Source organism: Pelodiscus sinensis, chromosome 2 (assembly GCF_049634645.1).
Source record: "Pelodiscus sinensis isolate JC-2024 chromosome 2, ASM4963464v1, whole genome shotgun sequence".
Lineage (NCBI taxonomy): Eukaryota > Metazoa > Chordata > Testudines > Trionychidae > Pelodiscus > Pelodiscus sinensis.
Window position 1 is genome coordinate 164,761,935 of NC_134712.1, and position 22,689 is coordinate 164,784,623.

General features: G+C 43.0%; 1 protein-coding gene across 3 annotated transcripts in view; it reads right to left on the reverse strand.

Moving 5' to 3' along the window:
* Positions 1-22,689, reverse strand: part of HECW1 (HECT, C2 and WW domain containing E3 ubiquitin protein ligase 1) — a 346,449-nt gene that overhangs the window by 34,827 nt on the left and 288,933 nt on the right. For all 3 annotated transcript variants that reach the window (XM_075921722.1, XM_006124096.4, XM_014574083.3), the window contains one exon: positions 19,666-19,818. In XM_075921722.1, the coding sequence (XP_075777837.1) occupies positions 19,666-19,818 (153 nt within the window). The remainder of the gene's footprint in view (positions 1-19,665; positions 19,819-22,689) is intronic.

Genomic DNA, 22,689 nt, shown 5'->3' on the forward strand with positions numbered 1-22,689 from the left:
AAAAAAAAAAAGCAAATAGAATGTGAGGAGTCATTAAAAAGGGATAGAGAATAAGATAGAGACTACCTCATTGCCTCTATTTAAAAACATGGTACACCCACAGCTTGAATACTGCGTACAGATATGGTCGCCTCATCTCAAAAAAGATATATTAGCATTAGAAAAAGTTCAGAAAAGATCAACAAAAATTATTAGTGGTTTGGAACAGCTCCCATATGAAGAAAGATTAAAAAAGACTTGGCCTTTTCAGCTTAGAAAAGAGGAGACTAAGGGGGAAGGATATGATAGAGGTCTATAAAATCATGACTGGTGTGGAAAAAGTGAATAAGAAAAGTTATTTACTTATTCCCACAATATAAGAACTAGGGGTCACCAAATGAAATTAAGGGGAAACAGGTTTAAAACAAACAATAGGAAGTTTTTCTTCACTCAGCACACAGTCAACCTGTGGAACTCCTTTCCAGAGGATGTGGTGAAGACTAGGACATTAACAGGGTTAAAAAAAAGAGCTAGATAGATTCATGGAGGTTAGGTCCATCAATGGCTATTAGCCAGAATGGGTAGGAATAGTATCCCTAGCCTCTGTTTGTCTGGAAATGGGTAATAGGAGAGAGATCACATGAGGATTACCTGTTGTGTTTCCTTCCTCTGGGGCATCTGGTATTGGCCACTGTTGGCAGACAGGATACTGGGCTAGATGGACCTTAGGTCTGACCCAGTATGGCTGTTCTCATGACCTTATGATTGTCACTCTGTGCATGACTGTGAAGCCTAGAATGTCTCTTGAAACTGTATGATGTCATGGAAACAGTTGCAAGCACAGTTGAGAAATCTTGTTGTTCAGAATACTACCAGGTTGAGTCGTCAATGAAATCTCTTTTCAACTTTTTAGCCATTTTTTACTTTATACATTAGACCTGTGTAGTGTGCTACTATAGTAAGGCATGTATCTATGCCATGCCCCAACTTCTAAACTATTGTGATTTCAGAGGTAACTCACACATTGCATACCCTTGCTCTACCGCTAATTTGCATGCAAACAATTTCATTGATTTTAATCAGGGAGATTGCACAGATGTTGATCACTTGGCCCAACTGTGCAACAGCCTGGGTTTTCAGCTAGTAGTCAAATGGTGGATTCATTTGATCATTCTGTGAGGCATGTGCTGGACACCTTGCCTTACCGGATTGAAATCAGATGGCAACTATGGTTCGCAAATACATCAAAACTGATGGGAAACTGGTGCTACAGATTAAAGGTTTGTAATCCTGAATCACACAGTAGTTACAGGAGGGATCGTGGGCTATAATGGCAGAGAGAAAGGAGGGTCAGGGAAAAACTGGGAGGCAAGATCAAATCAGTATCTTAGATGCCTATATATAAATGCGAGAAGTATGTGTAATAAGCAGGAAGAACTGGAAGAGCTAATAAATAAATACAAGTATGACATTGTTGGCATCACAGAAACTTGGCGGGATAATACACATGATTGGAATGTTGGAATGGAAGGGTACAGCTTGCTCAGGAAGGATAGACTGGGAAAAAAGGGATGAGGTGTTACCTTATATATTAAAAATGTACACACTTGGACGAAGGTGGAGATGGACGTAGGAGACAGAAGTGTTGAGTCTCTTTGGATTAGGCTAAAAGGGGTAAAAAACCAGGGTGATGTCATGCTAGGAGTCTACTACAGGCCACCTATACAAGTGGAAGAGGTGGATGAGGCTTTTTTTAAACAACTAACAAAATCATCCAAAGCCAAAAATTTGGTGGTGATGGGGGACTTCAACTATCCAGATAAATGCTGGGAAAATAATACAGTGGGGGCACAGACTATCCAATAAGTTCTTGGACTGCATTGGAGACAACTTTTTATTTCAGAAGGTTGAAAAAGCTACCGGGGGAAGCTGTTCTAGATTTGATTTTAACAAATAGGGAGGAACTGGTTGAGAATTTGAAAGTCGAAGGCAGCTTGGGTGAAAGTGATCATGAAATTATAGAATTCACAATTCTAAGGAAGGGTAGAAGGGAGAAAAGCAAAATAGAGACAATGGATTTCAGGAAGGTGGATTTTGGTAAGCTCAGAGAGCTGATAGGTAAGATCTCTTGGGAATCAAGATTGAGGGGAAAAACAACTGAGGAGAGTTGGCAGTTTTTCAAAGGGACATTATTAAGGGCCCAAAGGCAAACTATTCCGCTGAGTAGGTGTGACAGGGCGCCTGCCCTGTACTGGCCCTTTAAGACCAGGACTCAGGCCCGGAGACGGGGCTAGAAAGAAAGAGGCCAGCTGGAGCTATTTGGGGCTAGGCAGAGCCCAGCTGGCAAGCAACTATCTAGGGCAGTACAACTGGCTTGGGGAAGCCAGCTGAACCCATTACGGGAGTGAGCCCAGCTGGCAGGTATATATAGAGAAGCACAGGTTGCTTAGGAGAGGCCAGTGGAGGGCTGACTGCAGAGTGAGCAGGATCTCCTTGGAGAGAGACAGCCGAAGGAGAAGGACTGGAGCAGGGAGCTCTTACCCAGCGGTTGCCAGGGACTCCAAGGGTGTGTCTAGACTACATGCCTCCGTCGACGGAGGCATGTAGATTAGCCAGATTGGCAGAGGGAAATGAAGCCGCGATTAAAATAATCGCGGCTTCATTTAAATTTAAATGGCTGCCCCGCTTTGCCGATCAGCTGTTTGTCGGCAGATCGGGGAAGTCTGGACGCGACGCGCCGACAAAGAAGCCTTTCTTGATCGGCACAGGTATGCCTCGTGAAACCAGGTTTACCTGTGCCGATCAAGAAAGGCTTCTTTGTCGGCGCGTCGTGTCCAGACTGCCCCGATCTGCCGACAAACAGCTGATCGGCAGAGCGGGGCAGCCATTTAAATTTAAATGAAGCCGCGATTATTTTAATCGTGGCTTCATTTCCCTCTGCCGATCTGGCTAATCTACATGCCTCCGTCGACGGAGGCATGTAGTTTAGACGTACCCCAGGAGAGGCTGGGAGGAAGGCGGAGGCGAGTTGGCGCCACCTGGAGACTGCCGGCCGAGGGGATGCCAGCCTGGAGATCGCAGCCAGCTGGACAAGTCCAGGGGAAGGAAGCCCGGGGATCCAGGTAGGAAGTGGCCAAGGGCCAAGAGCCGCCCCTCCTGGCCCGAGAACCTTGGTGCGTTTCGGCTGGATGGCCCCGCCGAGGGAGTGACCCGTTACCTGGTCACTCACAGGGCCCTGGGCTGGGACCCGGTGGAGTAGGATGGGCCCGGGTCCCCCTACCTGGGGTGCGCCCCGTTACAACAGTTAGAAACTGCTTTGTGGACTCGGCCTTGCTTAAAGGGCCAGTTATATACTGCTGTGTGCCTATGATGAGCAACCCATACAGACTGTAACTTGCCCTGAGAGGGGCTATATGAGGACAGTCAAGGGGCACTGAGGCACACTGGGGGTGTCCACCCCTTACAGTAGGAAAAATAGAAAATATGGCAAGAGATCGCCTTGGCTTAACCACGAGATATTCCATGATCTAAAAATGAAAAAGGAGTCATATAAAAAATGGAAAGTAAGACAAATTACAAAGGATGAGTCTAGGCAAACAACACAGGAATGCAGGGGCAAGATTAGAAAGGCAAAGGCACAAAATGAACTCAAACTAGCTACAGGAATAAAGGGAAACAAGAAGACTTTTTATAAATACATTAGAAGCAAGAGGAAGACCAAGGACACGGTAGGCCCCCTTCTCAGTGAGGAAGGTGAAACAGTAACAGGAAACTTGGAAATGACAGAGATTCTTAATGACTTCTTTGTTTCAGTCTTCACCGAGAAGTCTGAAGGAATGCCTAACATAGTGAATGCTAGCAGGAATGGGGTAGGTTTAGAAAATAAACTAAAAAAAGAACAAATTAAAAATTACCTAGAAAAGTTAGATGCCTGCAAGTTACCAGGGCTTGATTAAATGCATCCTAGAATACTCGAGGAGCTGATAGATGAGGTATCTGAGGCTCTAGCTATCATCTTTGGAAAATCATGGGAGACAGGAAAGATTCCAGAATACTAAAAAAGGGCAAATATAGTGCCCATCTATAAAAAGAGAAACAAGAACAACCCAGGAAACTACAGATCAGTTAGTTTAACTTCTGTGCCAGGGAAGATGATGGAGCAAGTAATTAAGGAACTCATTTGAAAACACTTGGAAGGTAGTAAGGTGACAGGGAACAGCCAGCATGGCTTTGTAAAGAACAAATCATGTCAAACCAATCTGATAGCTTTCTTTGATAGGATAACAAGTCTTGTGGATAAGGGAGAAGCGGTGGATGTGGTATACCTAGACTTTAGTAAGGCATTTGATACGGTCTCGCATGATATTCTTATCAATAAACTAGTCATATACAACTTAGATGGGGCTACTATGAGGTGGGTGCATAACTGGCTGGATAACCGTACTCAGAGAGTAGTTATTAATGGTTCTCAATACTGCTGGAAAGGTATAACAAGTGGGGTTCCGCAGGGGTCTGTTTTGGGACTGGCTCTGTTCAATATCTTCATCAACGGTTTAGATATTGGCATAGAAAGTACACTTATTAAGTCTGCAGATGATACCAAGCTGGGAGGGGTTGCGACTGCTCTGGAGGATAGGGTCATAATTCAAAATGATCTGGACAAATTGGAGAAATGGTCTGAGGTAAACAGGATGAAGTTTAATAAAGACAAATGCAAAGTGCTCCACTTAGGAAGGAACAATCAGTTTCACACATAGGGTGTGTCTAGACTACATGCCTCCTTCGACGGAGGCAGGTATATTAGCCAGATCGGAAGAGGGAAATGAAGCCGCGATTAAAATAATCGCGGCTTCATTTAAATTTAAATGGCTGCCCCGATCTGCCGATCAGCTGTTTGTCGGCAGATCGGGGGAGTCTGGACGCGATGCCCCGACAAAGAAGCCTTTCTTCATCGGCACAGGTAAGCCTCGTGAAACCAGGTTTACCTGTGTCGATGAAGAAAGGCTTCTTTGTCGGGGCATCGCGTCCAGACTCCCCCGATCTGCCGACAAACAGCTGATCGGCAGATCGGGGCAGCCATTTAAATTTAAATGAAGCCGCGATTATTTTAATCGTGGCTTCATTTCCCTCTTCCGATCTGGCTAATCTACATGCCTCCGTCGAAGGAGGCATGTAGTCTAGACACACCCATACAGAATGGGAAGTGATTGTCTAGGTAGGAGTATGGCAGAAAAGGATCTAGGGGTTATAGTAGACCACAAGCTAAATATGAGTCAACAGTGTGATGCTGTTGCAAAAAAAGCAAACATGATTCTGAGATGGATTAACAGGTGTGTTGAGAAAGAGACGAGAAGACATTCTTCTACTCTGCGCTGGTTAGGCCTCAGTTGGAGTATTGTGTCCAGTTCTGGGCACCGCATTTCAAGAAAGATGTGGAGAAATTGGAGAGGGTCTAGAGAAGAGCAACAAGAATAATTAAAGATCTAGAGAACATGACCTATGAAGGAAGGCTGAAAGAATTGGGTTTGTTTAGTTTAGAAAAGAGAAGACTGAGGAGGGACATGATAGCAGTTTTCAGGTATCTAAAAGGGTGTCATGAGGAAGAGGGAGAAAACTTGTTCATCTTGTCCTCTGAGGATAGAACAAGAAGCAATGGGCTTAAACTGCAGCAAGGGAGGTTTAGGTTGGACATTAGGAAAAAGTTTCTAACTGTCAGGGTGGTCAAACACTAGAATACATTGCCCAAGGAGGTTGTGGAATCTCCATCTCTGGAGATATTTAAGAGTAGATTAGATAAATGTCTATCAGGGATGGTCTAGTCAGTACTTGGTCCTGCCATGAGGGCAGGGGACTAGACTCGATGTCCTCTCGACGTCCCTTCAAGTCCTAGTATTCTATGATTCTATGATCTGATGAGAATTTCATAGTAGTGCTTAAATTAGAGCTGACTATAACATAGCTTAAGCTGCACTTCATATGGTCTTATCCTTTTACACTGCTGCCAAAGAACCCATTTTCATCCACAGACCACATTTGTTATGCGTCAAAAGTGTTCGACTGTTTATTTGCAGACTCATTTTAAACTTCATCTAAAAAAAGGTGAATAAAGGGAGTTACACTGAAGAAGAGGCCATGAGAGCCACAGGCCTTCTATAATATACTTTAGACAACAGTACTGTGAGAAGGATACTCAGCAGACATAACCAGATTGGTATTATTTTCATAACAGTAAGGCAAAGATATCTGGGGAAAGTGGAATACTGGAAATAAAGAATGTTACAACACCTACGATTTTATCACGAATGTTGCAATATTTAGTGTTTTACTTGAAGCCCCAGCTCTTGGAGACAAGTGGTTAGGAACAATTCTCAGCTTTCGTTTTAAAAAAAAGTTGCTCACTTTAAGAATGTGGAGAAAAGGGACCTAACTGCACCCAAATGTCCCATACAACAGAAAGGAAATGAAAAGAATGGAAGAAGTATTATATGCATATACATTTCTTGGTTTATAAATCAATTTTGAACACCGAGGCTTGGTAATACTGTGCAGAAGGACTATAGAAGGCATGCCAGAGGGATGGGGGAGGGAAGGCCAGTTTCAAGCTGTTCTTTCCCCCACATAACTCCAAGCTGCCCCTGGAGCAGTGGTTTGTGGGCCACCATCCACTTTCTACTGCAAAAATTAAATTGGTACTGTCCCAACATTCTATATTTAAGTTTTATACTAGAATATGAGATCAAAGTGTCTATTTCCTACAGGCTCTTATACTGACCTCACAAGTCAGTCATGTTGCTTAATGCATAACATTGTCACATGTTGTTCTTTTCTCTCTTAACTCCTTCCCAGGGGGAGAATCATATGGGCAGTGGAGTGTTTTGTTTGGTAATTATTTTAAAAATATGTATATTCTGTTATGTGTTTATTAAGTGCTACTGGCAGGGCAAGTTGGATTCTAGGAAGCCCGAGTAGATACAAGGAGATCAAATACCTCAAGGAGCTTTATTTCTTTTTAAAGAGGGAAATGTATTAAGAAAAAAGTTAAGAAGCATAGGGGAAAAGGCATTTGCAATCATTTAAATTGACAAAAGACCTACTTTTAGAGCTGAAGAACTCATTACAATAATAGTCCCACAATTATTTTCAAAGTTTTTTTAAAAAAAAATATAAAATCAGTGAGCTACATACTCTCATCTCTAGGAGACAGCAAGGGTGGATTAGTAAGTCATTGTTACATTTCATGTAGGGTGACCATGTTTCCCAAAGGAAAAACAGGACACTATGTGGGGCTAGCGCTTCACCCGCCACTGCATGAGGCTAGCCCTCCCTCTTCTCCTGTGTGGGGTTGGCATAGCTGTTTGCTTGAGTCCTGCTCACCTTCACTCCCCATTGCCTAAGCCCTACCTTCCTCCTGCACGGGGCTGGTGTTGTTGCTTACCCCCTGACATGTTCCTTCACACCCCATTTTTGACAATAGTGAGCATTTGTCCCACCTGCTCTTGCCAACTGGCTGGGGCTGGAGCATGGGAAAGGGAGGCTTGGGCAGCACGCTGCTCCTACTTATCCCCATGAGAGACCATAGGGGAGGGGGATGCTTGCACCGTTCCTGCATAGGGGCCTGAGATTTCAGGATTAAAAGTCTCAGAGGGGTAGCCATGTTAGTCTGTAACTAAAAAAACTTAAAAACCAACAATGGTCCTGTAGCATCTTAGGCTACGTCTACACTGCAGAGTTATTTCGGAATAAGCTATTCCGGAATAGTTATTCCAAAATAGCTTATTTCAAAATAGCACATCTACACTGCTGGGAAGCCTCAAAATTAATCTGAGGCAGGCTTCCCTAATGTAGGCATGCTATCTTGATTTAGAGCCCCAGGAGGAATAACTTACAATGGCCCTGGTGAGAGGCTATTTCAAAATATCGGTAAGTGGAGCATCTAAACATGGCTTATTTTGAAATAGCTATTTCGGAATAGGCATTATTCTTCATAGAATGAGGTTTACTGAAGTTGGAATAAGCCATCTGTTATTTCAAAATTATTTCACAATAACAGAATTGCTGTGTAGACACTCACAAAGTTAATTCGGAATAACGGCCATTATTCTGAAATAACTTTGCTGTGTAGACACACCTTTAGAGACTAACCAAAAAATATATATAGATAGTATCATGAGTTTTTATGGGCACAACCCACTTCTTCAGATGACTTATGAAGAAATCTTATTTGTCATCTGAAGAAGTGGATTGTACCCACGAAAGCCCATGATATTATCTATATATTTTTGATTAGTCTCTAAGGTGCTATAGGACCATTGTTGTTTTTTAAGGATTTCAGAAGTGGGCCATCTAATGCCTTGGGTAATTTTTAGAGGAACTCCTCCTTACAGATGCAAGCCTGCCAGCACCCAGCCAGCAGACCCTGCACCTGGCACGGATCGAGCCACCCACCCGATGCCCCCCAGCCCTCCCCCTCTTCCTGGGACCAGGTTGGCGGCTCCCGGGAGCTTGCCCGGGACCGCAAGAGGCGGGCACCCGCCTGGGCTAGTGCGGACATCGTGGACCTCGTCCACGACCTCCGCACTAGGCACAGGAAAGTGGCCGTCTCGGGCAGGAGAGCTGCCAGCCTGGCCACCCAGGAGCAGGTGTGCATGAAAATCAAGGGGGTCCACTGAGACCCCCGACCCTGAGCCCTGAGCTTACAATGGCCGTACTGGGTCAGACCAAAGGTCCATCTAGCCCAGTAGCCTGTCTGCCAACAGCGGCCAACCCTAGGGACCCTGGAGGGGATGGACCGAAGACAGTGACCAAGCCATTTGTCTCGTGCCATCCCTCTCCAGCCTTCCACAAACCTTGGGCAGGGACACCACTCCTACCCCCTGGCTAATACCACTCCATGGACCCAACCTCCATGACTTGATCTCACTTCCCTTTAAACTCTGTTCTAGTTCTAGCCTTCACAACCTCCTGCAGCAAGGAGTTCTACAGGTTGACTCTTTGCTTTGTGAAGAACAACTTTCTGTTACTAGTTTGAAGCCTGCTACCCATTCCTTTCCTTTGGTGTCCTCTAGTCCTTCTTTATGGGAACTAATGAAGAACTTTTCTGTATGCACCCTCTCCACCCAACTCCTGCTTTTAGAGACCTCTATCCTGTCCGCCCTCCGTCTCCTCTTTTCTAAGCTGAAAAGTCCCAGTCTCTTTAGCCTCTCTTCATATGGGACCTGTTCCCAACCCCTGATCATTTTAGTTGCCCTCCCCTCTCCCAGCCTCTCTCTTCCCCTCTCCCACCTCCTTTTCCCAGTCTCCCTCAGTTTTGTTCAATAAAGACAGATTCCATTTTTGAACACAATTGTCCTTTATTTTGTACATCAAGAAGAGGGGCTAGGGACAGGTAAGTGGAAGGAGGTGAGGGAGGAATGGGGTACACGCCCCCGATGGGGAGGACTGGGCTGACTCTGCGGGCTTCTGGGGGTGGAAGCTCTCCCACAATTGCCCCTCTCCCCAGATGGCAGCCTGCGGCAAGTGCAGCCAGTCTGATGGCCGAGTGCTGTGATGTGCCCAGTGTGGGTACTTCGGGCACTCCAAGCCAGGACTACTTTGCAAGTGGGGCACCCCTGAGAACTGTCTGTCCGGGGTGGGATTCGGGACCCTTTAAGCACAGCTCTTGGCTAGCCTGAGACAGCATCTCCACGCTCTAAGTCCTCCTCTGATGCCCTGCCGGCACTGCTTCCGGCCATCCTTAAGCCTGGTTCAGGGTCCACTTAATGTGGACATGCTAGTTCGAATTAGCAAAACGCTAATTCGAACTAGTTTTTTAGTCTGGATCCGTTAGTTTGAATTAGCTTAGTTCGAATTAACGTTGTAGTGTAGACGTACCCAGGCTTAGCTTATGCAAAAATAATGAAATAACGCAAACTTCTACTATGCTTCTTCCTTTAGCTTAGTTGTCCCTACCGGGTGTCCCTCAAAAATTGCCTCTGTCCTAACACCTTGACTTTATGGATGAATCTAATGTCTGCAGTAAGATAGCCTCCAAGAGTTCTGTCAAAGGAAGCAAAAGCACATATCCATAAGGAAATCTATTTCAAATTCAGACTTTTAAAGAAAAAGAGCAGTTTAATGAGGAAGGGGACATGGCAAGATACTTTAACAATGACAGTGCAATCTGAAACGTAGGTGTTGTTGTTTGGGGTGATAGCATAGTAGGATGTCTCAATGGATGCACATTTTCCAGGAAGCTACTGACAAAGCTCCTATAAAACCTTTACCACAAATCACAGCTACCCTCATGGTGGAATCCTGAGATGGAACGCAGCCAACCCAACAACCTGATTAGAGCCAGACAACATTTTTCTGGTGAACAATAAATCCACTGAAAAGTGCATTTTTGGGACCCAGAAAATATGCAGATCAGATCAAATTTGGTAAATAGTTTTTGGAAATGTCAAAACATTTTGTTTCAACATTTTAAAATGAACTCTTTTGATATTTTGTTGTGAATTGGCATTCAATTTTGATAAAGCAAATTTAAATAGTCTACATGTTTTGTCTGACCTGAACAAATTTTGGGATTTTTTTTTTCCAGTTCTGCACCATACACACACACAAAAAATCAATTATTTGCTCAGCTCAATGCCTGACATTCCTCAGAAATCAGGCCTTTCTTGGACTCAGTGGCGCTGTGTAAAAATTGCAGTCCTTTGGCCTAACAGCTGGGAATCAAGGACACATAGGACAATTCCTTCTAATAACCACAGAAAAGATGCAGAATGAGTTGCAACTGACTTTCTGAATAACTAAAAGTTTCAAAACTAATTTAGTGTATCTGACTTTTTTTACTCTCTTGTCTCCTATAACACAGAGTATATGGTTGCCTGAATTTATGATATACATCATTGTGGACTGATTCAGTATGACATATGATTTTTTATATATATCTCCTGCCCTCCTTCCCCAATAAAAGATCATTTTTGTTCAGAGCATTCTCAACATAAACTTCTGAGAACACTGGGGTTGGAAATCTGCAAACTGTTGAAGGCTTATAAGCAGAATGATTTATGTTTGTTTTTTGTTGCTTCAGTATGTGTTGACACATACCAATCAAAGTCACTCAGAAAAATCTTTATTTAGTCATCTACTAGGCAAGACTCTAAAACCCCAAGCCAATGACTGCACACTTTCCTTTGACTGCTAATGAGTCACTGACATATATATCTAACACTGAAGCCACAATAACTTGACACAATGTATGGCATGTTTGTTCTGGACTGCGTGGGGTGTCAAGCAGTGACAGTAGGCCGCCTGTTTTACAAAAGCAAATAAACACTCATATATTTTTATTTGGAAGTATTTTACTATGGAAGGACCATAATCTGCTTTATTCTGCCCCATCATAAATTCAGCATAACTTCACTGATGTAAATGGAGCCACATTATAAAATGTAAGTTTGATGACAAATAGGTATTTGTCCCTGTTTTATGAAAGTATGTGTCGGTAGTTTCTCCAATGCTAAAAACATAAGGAAAATATAATTCACATACCAACACAAATTCATGCATACACAAAGTATTCAGAATTCTAAATAATAAGACTCAGATACACTCTTTTAGTGTAGTGACACAGCATGACTTTGCTGCCAATTTTTTTGGCCTGATTTTGCACATCTCTGACCATCCACAACTTCTAGCGACATCACTGATCACTTTTCAGCACCTTGGAAAAATTGCCACTTTGGCTACGATTATGAAGTTTAAACTTTATGACTCCACAGTATTTCACTGTGTATTTTTCTTGAAGCATTTGACAGGATCAATTTCTGGTTTGGCCTCTCTGGTCTGTTCTGCACTAAATACAAATAAATGAGTCTGTTTCAGCTGTCTCAGTCTTTTATTCACACAAGGTGAAATGTATACCTCCCCACAAAAAGCACAAATAAAATGTGCAGAACAATAAGATGGCCAAAAGGAACTACCCACCCACCAGTTACAGGTCAGTTCCACTATTCCAGTCCCTGGGTTGGAATGGGAGAGTAATTGTGGAGATCGGATACAGGAGTGAGGGGGGGAGGGATACCCTGACATCAGCACCTCCTTCTTCTCTCTCTCACACCCTGCACAGCAAGCAGGATGCTCCCAGAGGAACAGCTCCAAGGCAGAGGACAGGATCAGCATGACAGTGGGTGGAGGGGCAGCTGAAGTGCCAGTGCTTGAAAGCATCCTGGCCAAACCGGTCAGGATCACCTGTCAGAGGCTCCAAGATCTACTGGTAGATGCTGATCTACTGGTTGGTGACCACTCTTTTAGACTTTGTCTACCTTATGAGTTTTGCTATAAGAGGCAATGCAAATGAAACACAGATTAGCATTTTCTGAAGCACGAGAAAATGCTAATCCACGCTTCATTTGCATTGCCTCTTGCAGCAAAACTCCTAGGCTATGTCTAGACTACATGGTTTCATCGACGGAGCCATGTAAAATAGTTTATTCGGCATAGTCAAAGAAGCGGGGATTTAAATAATCCCTGCTTCATTAAAATAAAATGGCCTCTGCGCTGTGCCGATGATCTGCTGAAGCCTTTGTCGACCACGCCATATCTAGACTGCTGCGCTGTGCTGGATCGGCGGATCATCGGCACAGCGCGGCGGCCATTTTTATTTTAATGAAGCGGGGATTATTTAAATCCCCGCTTCTTTGACTATGCCGAATAAACTATTTTACATGGCTCTGTCGATGGAGACATGAAGTCTAGACATAGCAATAGTGTAGCCGTAGCCCTAGGCTACGTCTTCACTGCAGTGTTCTCGAGCAAGAAGTCTGTAGCACTCGTTTTTTGGCACAAAGGCTTCTTACGCAAGACCACGTCCACACATCAAAGCACCTCGCTTTTGCCAGGCTCTTTTGCGCAAGAGAGCCTCTACACTACTGGACACTCTTGCGCAAGAAAGCTCTGATGGCCATTCATAGAATGGCCATCAGAACACCTGTGCTTTTTTCCTCTGGAGCGTCTACATTTGCCTTCTTGTGCAATAGCTGTAATGCTAAAAGCAGTTATGACTCAGAAAAGGAGGTTTACCTAGGACGGAAAAAGCCCACTGTTCTGCCGTTTAACTGCCCATTTAATAGTGCTAGAGCTCATTTGAGGTGTGGACGCTCCCCAAGTTTTTGCGCAAAAACAGCTGTTTTTGTGCAAAAACCTTGTAGTGTAGATGTAGCCCTAGTGTTTAGCAATATCACCAATTTATGCCTTCCAAAGACTCTGGAAAATTCTTTTAGTAAAAGTGGGAATTAAAACCAATGTAAATATGAAGCAAAAAATGCAAGCATTCTTTGAGGCTTTCCCAGGGCTCGAGCTGCAGCCAGGGTAGGCTATGTAGAGGCACCTTGTTCTGGGGCTGCACCACGGCCTGGCTCCAAAAGAATGTATTTTCCCTTCTTTGCTTTATAATTCTCATTGAATCTTTCTGTGTATATCCATTCCTCCTCACCATTAATATATAATTAACAAGGTGTACCAACAGCATTACTATGTGTAAATCAGTCATTCCTCAACCTTAAATGGGAAATAAATATTTATTTCAATATAGGTTGGACCTCCCTGGTCCAGCACCCTCAGGACCTGACCAGTCTCGAAGGAGGGAATTTGCCAGACCAGGGAAAGATGGCTCTTCTGCTGGACAGCAGATCACCAGGCTCCATGGCCAGCCCTAGGTCTGCTGGGGCTATGTGGCCAGCTTGGGTCCAAGGACTCTCTGGTCCAGCAACATCCATAGTTCTTCTGGACCACAGATGGTGCTGGATCAGAGAGGTTCAATCTGTACATTAGGACATAGGAGAGATCATAATAGAGAATTAACATGGCACTTCAGTAATACAAACTTCTCAGACAGTGGAATTGCCCTATAAGATAGCTGTGACTGCATATTTATTTTAATAGTATGTAATTTGTGTCCAGTAATATTTACAATATTTTATTAACATGCTTGAAATTTTATAATTAATTATTAAAATGTATAAGGTAATGTAGCCTAAAATACTATGGATTCCTATAGTCTCTTTCATCTGAGAATTTCACAGCACTTTACAATATTAATTAACTTGATATCTGACAGTTAGGTACTGTTACCTGTATTTTGTAGCTGGAAACTGAGGAAGAGCTAGGATACAGCTTACATTTTCAAAAGAGATTAGTTGTTTTGGATATCTGAGATATTTTAAAGGGGCCTGATTTTCAGAGTGAAGGTTCATCACTATTTGAAAATCATGTCTCTTCAAGTTGTCTTCAATTGGTCACCCAAAATCCTTCATCATTTTGGAAAACAAAGACCCACAAGACCTGTTCAAGTTAATCAGTGGCAAGGACAGAATAGAATACATCTGATTCCCAGCCTCAAACCCTCTTAGGTCCTTTTTAATATGCTTTGTATCTTAAGACAATTTGTCACATGCTTGTCAAACAGTTTAATAAAAACCAATCCCCTCTCCCCACCTCCCTGGACTGAGTGTAGGGGAAGAAGGAGAGAGTTAAGGTTGTTAGTTCTTATTGGATTTATAAAATTGTGTCTCTGGCAGGTAGGATACTAGTAGCAATGAATTGCCAGGTCTCATCCTAATCCTTTGTTAATCAATGTAACAAGGAGACAAGGAGAACCTTCCCCCCCCCCCCCCCACATCCCATACTGCTTAACATCCTTGGCAGTCTCTGATCAAAAGAAATCCAGGGCTGGACTAGAAGGGGTGTAGCAAGTGAAAGGGAAAGTAAACTGGTACAGATGTGTGGAGAAACTTGCTCAGAGCTACTGAGCCTGACTCTTAGTGCTCATTCAAATGGATACATCCACGGAAAAATTCAAAAAAGAAAAGGAAGAGACATTGGATCAGACCATGAGCTGGTGTAAATGCATCTATCTTCATTCAAGCCAATGCAGCTAGGTGAATTTACAGCAGCTCAAGACTTAGCCCTCTGTGTTTAAAACCATAACCACTTCCATATGGTCCATCTTAAATTAAATGCACAGAGGTTGTTCACAGCACTTAGATTAGCAATGGGCAATCTAGGTTAGTGAGTGAGTGAGATTTCTTTCAGATATCTTTTCTTTCCATAGGTGTAATTTTTAAACATGAGTATGTGTGATATCGCTTAGTTTTGTGCATACAACATTTACATGAGATCTGGAAAAAAAAGTCTTATTCAGTGAAAGCTTGTAGGAAAAATATTAAATCTCATTTTCTCCTTACATGAGAAATATTTTCCAGTCTAGGTCTCTATTTTCATTTGGCATACACATGACGACTCTGTGCTTTGATGTGCTCCTTCTGGATTTGGAATGTTGTTTACACAAGGAACAAGGCATAAAATAAGCCATTACTGGGGGCAGAACTCAACATTTTTGGCTGGGAGAGAAAATGTGGATTTCTCAATTCCCTCAGCGTGGACAACAGCTAATATTTTCTTATATGGGCTTGCAATATTTCCTAAATGAAAAGGGGGCCCAAGAATAGATTCCACGTGAATGATAAACTGTTTGTACTACTGAAAGTCTGCCATGAATATGGCAAAAGGCTCAAGGATACCCTAAACCTGAAGCAATCTATGATTGTGTAATTCTTGTGACTAACCTAAAATTTTCAAAGTTTAAAAAAAGACTCCAGTATTAATACTTTATACTTTTCCAGTGACTGAAATCTGAGGCTCTCAAATCACTTTATATATATCAGTGAGTTAGGCATTTCACAAGACATTTGGAAGCTAAAGGAATATTATTGGTCTTAGATCTTATTGTAAGGTCAGGGGCATAGGAAACCCTCAGATACATTTTACCAATGGGACTTCAATGGGAGCCAAATTAGCACAATGTGGAGAGCTTTAAAAAGTCTCACCCCTCATACACAAACAACCAAAGGCAGGTTTATAACCTATCCCCAGATACATGAGTCTGTATACCCTCAATGGATTAATTTCATTTTTTGGACTTTAAATCCTGGGTCCAAATTCTGCCTCAGATGGCTTTAGAGAACTACCAGTCATATCCCAGGATACTACCAGTATCCCAGGATACTCAAGGAGCTGATAGAGGAGGTATCTGAGCCTTTAGCTATGATCTTTGAAAAGTCATGGCAGACAGGGGAGATTCCAGAAGACTGGAAAAGGGCAAATATTGTGCCCATCTATAAAAAGGGGAATAAGAACAACCCAGGAAACTATAGACCGGTCAGTTTAACATCTGTCCCAGGGAAGATAATGGAGCAGGTAATTAAGGAAATCCTATGCAAACACTTGGAAGGTAATAAAGTGATAGGGAATAGCCAGCATGGGTTTGTGAAGAACAAGTCATGCCAAACTAATCTGATAGCTTTCTTTGATAAGATAACGAGCCTTGTGGATAAGGGAGAAGCGGTGGATGTCATATACCTAGACTTTAGTAAGGCATTTGATACGGTCTCGCATGATATTCTTATTGATAAACTAGGCAAATATAACTTAGATAGGGCCACGATAAGGTGGGTGCATAATTCACTGGATAACCGTAGTCAGAGAGTTGTCGTTAACGGTTCTAAATCCTTCTGGAAAGGGATAACAAGTGGAGTTCCTCAAGGGTCTGTTTTGGGACCCGTACTGTTCAATATCTTCATCAATGATGTAGATATTGGGATAGAGAGTACGCTTATTAAGTTTGCAGATGATACCAAACTGGGTGGGGTTGCGACTTCTTTGGAGGATAGGGACATAATTCAAAATGACCTTAGCAAGTTAGAGAAATGGTCAGAGGTAAACAGGATGAGGTTTAATAAAGAGAAATGCAAAGTGCTCCACTTAGGAAGGAACAATCAGTTCCATACATACAAGATGGGAAGCGACTGTCTAGGAAGGAGCATGGCGGAAAGGCATCTAGGGGTCATAGTGGACCACAAGTTGAATATGAGTCAACAGTGTGATGCTGTTGCAAAAAAAAGCAAATATGATTCTAGGTTGTATCAACAGGTGTGTTGTAAGCAAAACTCGTGGAGTCATTCTGCCGCTCTACTCTGCACTAGTTAGGCCTCAGCTGGAGTACTGTGTCCAGTTCTGGGCGCCACATTTCAAGAAAGATGTGGAGAAATTGGAAAGGGTACAGAGAAGAGTGACAAGAATGATTAAAGGTCTAGAGAACATGACCTATGAAGCCAGGCTTCATGAACTGGGCTTGTTTAGTTTGGAAAAAAGAAGATTAAAGGGGGACATGATAGCGGTTTTCAAATATCTAAAAGGGTGTCACAAGGAGGAAGGAGAAAATTTGTTCCTCTTGGTTTCTGAGGACAGGACAAGGAGTAATGGGCTTAAAGTGCAGCAGGGGAGGTTTAGATTGGACATTAGGAAAAAATTCCTAACTGTCAGGGTGGTCAAATATTGGAATAAATTGCCAAGGGAGGTGGTGGAATCTCCCTCTCTGGAGATATTTAAGAACAGGTTAGATAGACATCTGTCAGGGATGGTGTAGGTGGAGCTTGGTCCTGCCTTGAGGGCGGGGGGCTGGACTCGATGACCTCTTGAGGTCCCTTCCAGTCCTATTATTCTATTATTCTATGATATAGTCAACTGGAGTTGCATGTTTTTATATGAGGTAAAATATTGTCTTTATATTAATAGCCATCTACTAATCAGTATGCATAGCAAGAGAAAATATATCTGGACACTAAAAGCCAGCTATGAAATCGATCAGGCTGATTATGAAATTTTGACCTCAACGAATTATATCAACAAAAGTTCAAGTGCTGTCACTGAACAACTACACTCTTATTTATTTTTCCCTTGGCTCATGCACACCTCCCATATTTTGGTTTACATTCCTTTCACTGCTCACAAGGCCCTCCCTTTGCAGTGACTGATTCATCCTTCTGACCAATGATGTCTAGATATAATACCGAGACAGACATATATTTTCTGTACACAAAGAGCAACCAAGCACTTTCATTCCACATTAACTCCATTTTGGTACGATAACAACAAAATGAGAGAGAAGAAAAGTAGGAGAGAGCACAAAGTGTCTCTTCTCTCTAGCAGGCTGTATTGTACCACCTGTGAGGAGAAAATGGCTGCTAAGCTCTTCTCTTAGAAAGAATTTTTAGACATTGGAAAGGTGCATAGAAACCAAAATGCATTCCTTTCGTAACTGCAGCCACTGAACTCTGGAGCTCATTTAGATGTGCCTGAAAAGCAGATGGAGGATTTAGCGTTGCTGCCATTAAAAACTAGGCCATACAATGGATGACTGTATCTTACACAGGACTGCAGAGCAATAAGGAAGCATTGCAATATCTAAATTGACCCGTGATTGAGAATGATGGTGGGGAGGAATTCTGATATGCGTACTGCAGATTACAAATCATTGAGCCCATCGTACTCAACTTCATGGGAGTGATTATGTATCAAACATTTATTTCAGACATGGCTCCTATATTCCAGGCATATGTATTCTCCATCTACTGCAACCACACACAGATCCCAAATGGAACAGTTTACTGACATGAGACTTCCTACTCCCACTCTAACTTAATGAGAAGGAAGAAGTGTTTCCTAGAACAGATGAGCATATGGAACTCACAAGTTGAATGAGCTATGTATTATACTCTGCTAAAAAAAAAACCCCTTCTGATGTGAGTCTACTGAAATTCCCTCAACGAAGAAAATCATTGGTAAGAATAACCGATATATGTCAATATTTTACTACCATGATGAAATCCCAACAAGTGCTTCTGTTCATAGGAAACAAAGCTCGGAATTAGCAGCCTACAGTACAGTGCACCACATCTCAAATTATTAAGAGATAATTTAGCAGAGACTAAACTGAGAAGATCAGAATTATATCTGTAAAGACACAGGTGAAGCAGCACACAGATTTTCAACCTGCACGTTGTAGGTGAGGAGAGCCCATACTTGCTGGCAGTGCTTTTTTGTGACGGTACTGTATGCAGTACCGGCACGTCCAGTCAGAGCTCAACAACTTTTCTCCCGGAGTACCGGCACCTTTTTTTTTTTTTTTACTGGTCCCATCACATAAAAACTGAGCTATTTCAGAGGCTACAACATTAAATAGGGCTAAAGTGGGCTGTTCAGGTACAACCTACAGTAAGGGGCATCATCAGACACTCCACCCCAGCAGGAGCTCCTGGAGGCATTGTGCCACAGGCAGGCAGGGACAGCACAAATATTACTCTTTGACAAGAAGCAATATGGCAGTGTCCAGGTAGCTAGCTGGCACTGGGTGGGCAGAGCCACAGTCATGCAATTCCCAGGCCTCTCTGGGCTTGCTGAGTTCTTACATTCAAGTGACTTGAAGGACAGAAGTTGGACCTGACCTCTGCACAGGGATATGAAGACAGCAGGATAAAGAAAAGCATTTGAATCGTCTTGCCCCACTGCAACTTCTGCACTCACATAGAGATGGGCACAAATAATGTGTTAGCATCAGAACATCCATTTCAGTAAAAGGCCTGATAATGTCTCCTCTCTTCAGATCCTATCATTTAATCTACACGCAGACACTCCCTCTTTCTCTTCCTGCTCCATTTCACTCCTCCACCCCATCCGACAATAGCAGAAATGGGATTTACATACAACCTGATGTAAACTGACAGCATTTGAAACACACATAACCTTCATTATGTGGATCCAGCTGAACTGTTTCATTCTGCTTAACATTTGGACAGCAGATCTTACCATTCAAGGTGGTTTTCCACAAACGCAGACATGGGGCTGATCTGTACAGTGTAAGTGTCGTTGGCTGAATACTCAAACAAGCCATAGTAAGGATTGAAGAGCTCCTGAGACAGAAGGAAGAAGAACTCTCGGGAGGGACCGCTGTAGTCCAAGCTGGAAAGGAAATTCAGATAAAATAAGTCTCATTCTTAGTTGTGTGCATTTCATGCTTTGAATCTGCACTGACTAATGTCTTACTTGCAGATAATAATTTCTTATATATTTGCTGATGCTAACCCTCCTCTGCTAATACTATATTTTCATTTTAGGAAGAGACCTCAGCAAGCCATGATGCATATGCTGCATCATTCCCCTAGTGGCATTCCTGGAAAGTATCATGACTGACACATCCTATTTCCCCTTTGTCTCAGGCAGTAATAATTTGCTACTGTACAGCATCCTTTATCTCAGTTGGGCAGCAGGTGAAGCAAGGCTTCTTACATTTCCTTAATCTGTAGGGAGATATAAGCAGGTTTGCTGCACTGGTTTAATTCTGAACACAGATTCATGGTCAGTGGAGCTACACGGGAGAGCAAAAGAGGGTTCTTGCTCCCTGCATGCGTATGCAATCTGAAGTATATTCCAGTCCCAAAGAATCAAACATTGGGTACTTTCTTACAGTGCATGGTTGTGATCCCTCAAGACAAGGATGAACAAGACTAGTTCCTAACACAACTCTCAATCCTATAGGCTGATGCGGTGATTTTTCACTTGGTACACATGTGCTCTGTAGTTTTTTTGCTATTTCCCAGTTTATTTAGTACCTTGGGAAGGACATTTATTTTAAACTGAATCTTGCTGTCTGGGTTTATGACTTTTCTCTTTTTTTAAACTCTCCTTTTATATCAAACCATTTTCAATTATCTCAACTATTTAAAAATGTGTCACAAACGCATTAATCCTAACCTGGATATATTTATTAAAAACAGACTATCCTGCAATAAGGTTAGGCAGCTTTTATACAATTCTGGTATAGCAAGTAATGAGAACCTCCATACAGTAATAAGAAAGAATCACTTGCAGTCACAAATCACTTACTGCCAAAATGGTTTCTGAGACAGGCATTACTTTTTATATTTAACAAATTCAAAGGAGGTGGAAAATTCTGCAGCTGGGTCAGACTGCTCTATAATGAGGCTGAAGTTATAGTAGCATAATTGCAAGTGGCTGTATGTCTAACTCATTCAGTTTGGAAGGAGGCATGAGGCAATTTTGCACACTTTCAGTGCTACATTTTGATGTGGCCCTTTAACGTCTAGCTGACTCTTAAGTTAGCAATCAGATTAAAGCCATAGAAGTGAAGGACACTGGAGCAGATTAATCACTGGTGTAACTCCACTGAACTCAATTGAATTACACTAGATAAAATCTGACTTAATTAATATAAATAGATGGGTGTAGTTTTGTTAGAGCTGGTGGAAGGGGGTATCTGCCTGCTTCTCTAAAATCCCTCACAGAAGGCCCTGCAATGAAGGCTTCTCGGAGATATATTAATTCAACACATTCTCTTCACAGCAGTGCTGTCCAATATCTGATTTGTGCTGGCTCCCCCTGTCAGTGGTCCCCAACCTGCCGATCGCGATCAAGTGGCTGATCACGGTATCTCTAAGGGTGTGTCTAGACTACATGGCTCCGTCGACGGAGCCATGTAAATTAGTTTATTCGGCATAGTCAATGAAGCGGGGATTTAAATAATTCCTGCTTCATTAAAATAAACGTGGACACCGTGCTGTGTTGACGATCAGCTGATCCGGCACAGCGCGTCAGTCTAGATGTGGCATGGTTGACAAAGGCTTCCCTCTAAGGCACATGCCTATGTGGCATGTACAAAAAATGTGAAGCCTGCCCACCTCCTTTGCAGTGCTGCGCAGCTGCACTCACCTTTGTGCTGGACCTGGAAGGTGAATGGTGTGGCTGTTCCTGTGGCTGGGACCGTACGTCGAGTGGGTATGGGGATGTGCCCAGCCCGGGGCTGTGCTGGGGGACTGCTGTTAGGGCAACTGTTCTGGCGGCCAGGGCTGCTCCAGCTGCTGCTGAGGCTGAGGTCACATTGTGGGGGTTGCTGCTGCCGAGGGTAAAGGCCACATGGTGGGCGGGCAGCTGCTGCTGCCGAGGGTAAAGGCCACATGGTGGGCGGGCAGCTGCTGCTGCCGGGGTTTGTGGCTGTGTGGTGGGCAGGCAGGTTGCTACTGCTGGGGGTTGGAGTTGTGGGTGGGTGGATTGCTGCTGCTGGGGACTGGGGCAGCAGCCGCATGGCTGGGGTGTTTGCTGTTACACTTATTCTGTACTGGGGAGGACAATCCTTATTCCACTGTGCTCCTGATGGCCTCAGGGCTTTCCCTGAGTTCCACCAGCACAAACACTGCTTCTATCCCCATTGCTAGAGATGCACCACCGTCTCCTCCGCCCCACCATTGCTCAGCCAAAGAGCACAGCATGAGAAAGTTCAGAGGCAGAAAATCTTTATGGATAATCAATGCCCGGTCACCATTTGTTACCATTGTGAAATCTCTATTGTAAATGTGGACATGACTAGAGAGAGGTACTTTTCAAAATATAAAACCTTTAGCATTGTAACAAGATACAGTATATAAATAAGAACATCTTAGTTTTCATTTCAACAATTTTTAAAGGACAATCTGAACCTATTTATAGATACAATTAACACAGCTTTTTCTGGCAGATAATGTGCAGTCACAGGTGTCACACTGATACTTGGTGAATAGAGGACAAAATGTATAATGATATATCCTTGATTTTAGATTCATAAGGCATAAATTAAAAATAGACTGTTTATTCTACATTTTCTTAGGGGGAGATCTTGGGTTGCTCTTAAATTCAAAAAGTGGTCTTGTGCTGAAAAAGGTTGGAGACCACTGCCATATGTCCTGCAGATTGCCAAGAACATGGGTCATTGAGGGCACTTTGCACCACTGCTCACCTCCTCAACAGAGACCTTCCACGTTAGGATGCCTCCAGCAGGAT